The sequence below is a fragment of the Elephantulus edwardii genome, unplaced genomic scaffold (assembly GCF_000299155.1).
Source record: "Elephantulus edwardii isolate Elephantulus edwardi_28Jun2011 unplaced genomic scaffold, EleEdw1.0 scaffold00060, whole genome shotgun sequence".
NCBI lineage: Eukaryota > Metazoa > Chordata > Mammalia > Macroscelidea > Macroscelididae > Elephantulus > Elephantulus edwardii.
In genome coordinates, this window is record NW_006399810.1 from 17,165,227 (window position 1) to 17,168,501 (window position 3,275).

General features: G+C 47.3%; 1 protein-coding gene across 1 annotated transcript in view; it reads left to right on the forward strand.

Annotated features, from left to right (window-relative positions):
* The first annotated feature begins 3,173 nt into the window (after positions 1 to 3,173).
* The window catches only part of TTLL3 (tubulin tyrosine ligase-like family, member 3), a 37,475-nt gene continuing 37,373 nt past the window's right edge, over positions 3,174 to 3,275 (forward strand). Inside the window, 1 exon segment of the mRNA XM_006903712.1 lies at positions 3,174 to 3,179. Coding sequence (XP_006903774.1) covers positions 3,174 to 3,179 — 6 coding nt within the window.

A 3,275-nucleotide genomic window follows, 5' to 3' on the forward strand; every position in this document is an offset into this window, starting at 1 on the left:
GAGTGGGACAATGACCAAGGAGGATAGGAGAATTGATGCCTTTGAGCTGTGGTGCTGGAGAAGAGTATTGAGAGTACCATGGACTGCTAGGAAAACAGATTCATCCTGGAAATGGTTAAACTGGGTGGCTCCTTGGAGGCAAAGATTCTGAGGCTCTAACATACTTTGAACATGTTGTAAGGAGAGACGGCTTGGTAGGGTGGAGGGACAGCGCAGGAGAGGAAGGCCCTCTATGAGGTGGATTGATTCAGTGACTGGGGTAATTGGTATGGTTGTGACGGAGACGGTGTGATTGGCACAGGACAGAGCAGAGTTTAGGGCTGTTGTACATAGGGTCACTATGAGTCGCAAGCGACTAGATGGCACATAACAACAACAACAAAGAACAAATTTAAGCCTCCAGTTGCAATACTTAAGGATGCTATAGGCAGATTATGGTATATTCAGTTGGGAATGAAAAACATAGTCAAATGGTGTTGCAACCATAGTTAAAAAGACAATTTCAAGTTCTGTGCTGAAGTACAATGTTGAGAGTGATAGGATAGCACAAGTAAGATATGTAAATACTACTTTTACTCAAATATACACTCCTACAGCTAAAGCCAAAGAGGAAGACAGTTAAGATTTTTATAGTCTTACGATTTTAAATTTATCAAATATACAATCAAGATGCATTAATATTAACTAGTGATTGGAATGAAAAAGTTGGAAAAATTAAGAAGAAATGGTAGTCAGAAAATATGGACTTGGTGACAGAAATGAGGCTGGAAATAGAATAACGGAATTTTGTATGTTCAACGATTTATCCCTCACAAATACTATATATAACACTATCTATCTATCTAGATGCACACACACACACACACACACACACACACACATGTTGTTGTTAAGTGCCGTTGAGTTGGAGACGATTCATAGTGACCTATGAACAAAAGTCCTCAACACTTGTGTGACTTTCATCCATTCTCCAGGTTCATAGGGTTTCCTGAGGCAAGCTATTACAGAAGTGGATGACACTTGTTTTAATCGGGAAGCTCCACCAAACACTTTCTGCCAAATGCATTAATGCATTTGACACATTAGTGTCACAGTGTTCAGCTTCACAGCAACCACAAGTTACCTCTGTATGGCAAGGGGACACACCAGGGCTATACTACCTAGAAGAATGTTTGAACAAAAACAATGAAAAGCAAGCCCAAGGGCCACAGGACCAAGGGCCCATATATTAAGTAATATATAGAGATAGAGATATAGAGAGATATAAATATTACTGGTTTCTTTACAAAATTCTAATAAATTGTTTTCCAGAACAGATTCTTCCAATTTCCCTCACCCCCTAACCATCAAATTGTACAGTTCCATGATTAATTCCCTCTCCCCCTGCACAACACCTTCGTCCCTGTGCTTACACCCCCCCCCTTGGATTCTTACACTCATTCTACAATAACGGTTTTATACAATATTTATCGTTGTGGGACTGAGTTAGTTCACTCAGCGTAATGCTCTCCAGTCTCTCCCCAATCAGGTAATAATTTACAAAATCATTGCTCCTGTCTGCTGCATTGTATTCCATTGTGTAGAAATTCCATAATTTATCAATCCTTTCATTTGTGTTTGGACATCTGGGCTGCTTTCATGTTCTTGTGATTGTGAATAATGCTGCTATGAACATTGGTGTACAAGTCTTCGTTTATGCCTCAGTTCTTATTTTTTCACGGTATATTTCAAGTAGTGGAACAGTTGGGTCATATGGGAATTTCTATGTTCAGCTTTTGAGGAAGTCCCAAGCTGCCTTGCAGAACGGTTGTACTGTTTTACAATCCCAGCAGCACTTTATAAGAGTTCCTATCTCCCCACATCCTCTCCAACATTTATTACTTGTTGCCCTGTTAAACTTTGCCACTGTTACTGGAATGAGATGGTACCTCATGTGTGGTTGGCCTCCACAGACCCAACCTCTCACTAGGGAATTTTAAAGACACACCCTTAATTAAGTAGGCCTCCACCCTCCGTTCCTTGTTGGCCAAAAGGGGTGAAAGGTCATCTGACACTTGCTTGTGGAGGGGAAAAATACCAATATCGCAAGACTTCTTACCTTCATTTTAAACTCACCTCTTCAGAGAGAGCATCCTTGACCATCTAACCTAACATGTGTCTGCTGCTCTTTGCTGATTCGCTGCTCAGATCCTATTGTACCTGCAGCTGTTTTATTTGTTTGTGTGCTTTTTATTTTCTTCCACTGAGCTGGAAAGTCCCTGATTTCAGGGACCACCGCTTCCATAGACTATTAAGGTCCGAGTTCTTGGTCCGGCGCCTGCTAGGTGGACCTCTACAAATACAGTGGAGCAGTTCAAACCTCGGGGTCCTAGGCACCCTGTAGGCACTAGGTAAGGGACCTTGAAATTAACAAATGGCAGACTGGTACCAGGGGTCTGAGGCTGGAGGCTCCAGTTGCCCGCTGCAAACCAGTGCCTGCCCCCACAGTCGATTGTGCCCAGGGATGGTTTCCAAGGCGACAGCAAAGAGAGGGCGGGGCGGTGGAACATAGGGCAGAACCTTAGCCTGGGCTCCGCCCACCCCAGAGGCCACTTCACGTTCTTGAAGGGTTGCTGGGCAGGGGGCTCCGGCTGGGCGCACGAGGAGGGCGCATGCAGGGTCCTGGTGTCGCTGCACTGCTCCTGTCTCGGAATCAACTGGAAGCCGTGCGCTGGGGGTCTGCAACCGGGTATCAGCAACACAGCCACCCCTTATGCATTTGGCTTCAGAAGCTGCAGCCGCCTGGGGCTCCTACCGGTTCCCCAGCTCCGTGGGCGTGGACGCACTGTTCTGAGATCTGGTTGGCCCGGATGATGCCATGGCCTGGACCCGCCTCCGCCGGTCCCAAGTGGGCCAGCCTCGGCTTCCAGAACCAGGCCTTCAGCCCTGCGTCCTTGCGCCACACAGGTCTTGCTTTTCCGACACTCAGCAGCAGCGCCCGAGCCACAGGGAATTCCCACCGGGATCCCCACCCCTCCACACTCCGGCACAGCTTGGCTCTGCATGACCCCCAACCTCGGGAAGGTGAGACCCAGAGGGGCTCGCCTGCGCTGGGGCAGCAGGGGATTGGGCGGCTGTGAAGACTTTGAGGTGGGAGGAATGGAGCTCTGGTTGGAGGGTAGGGAAGGGGTTGAATGAGGGTAGGTAAAAGAAAAGGTGAAGAAGAGAGGGGCATGGGCATCGTGCAAGGGGAGGCATAAGCTGAGCCCCCAGGTGAGCTCCCAACTGCCCCCCCC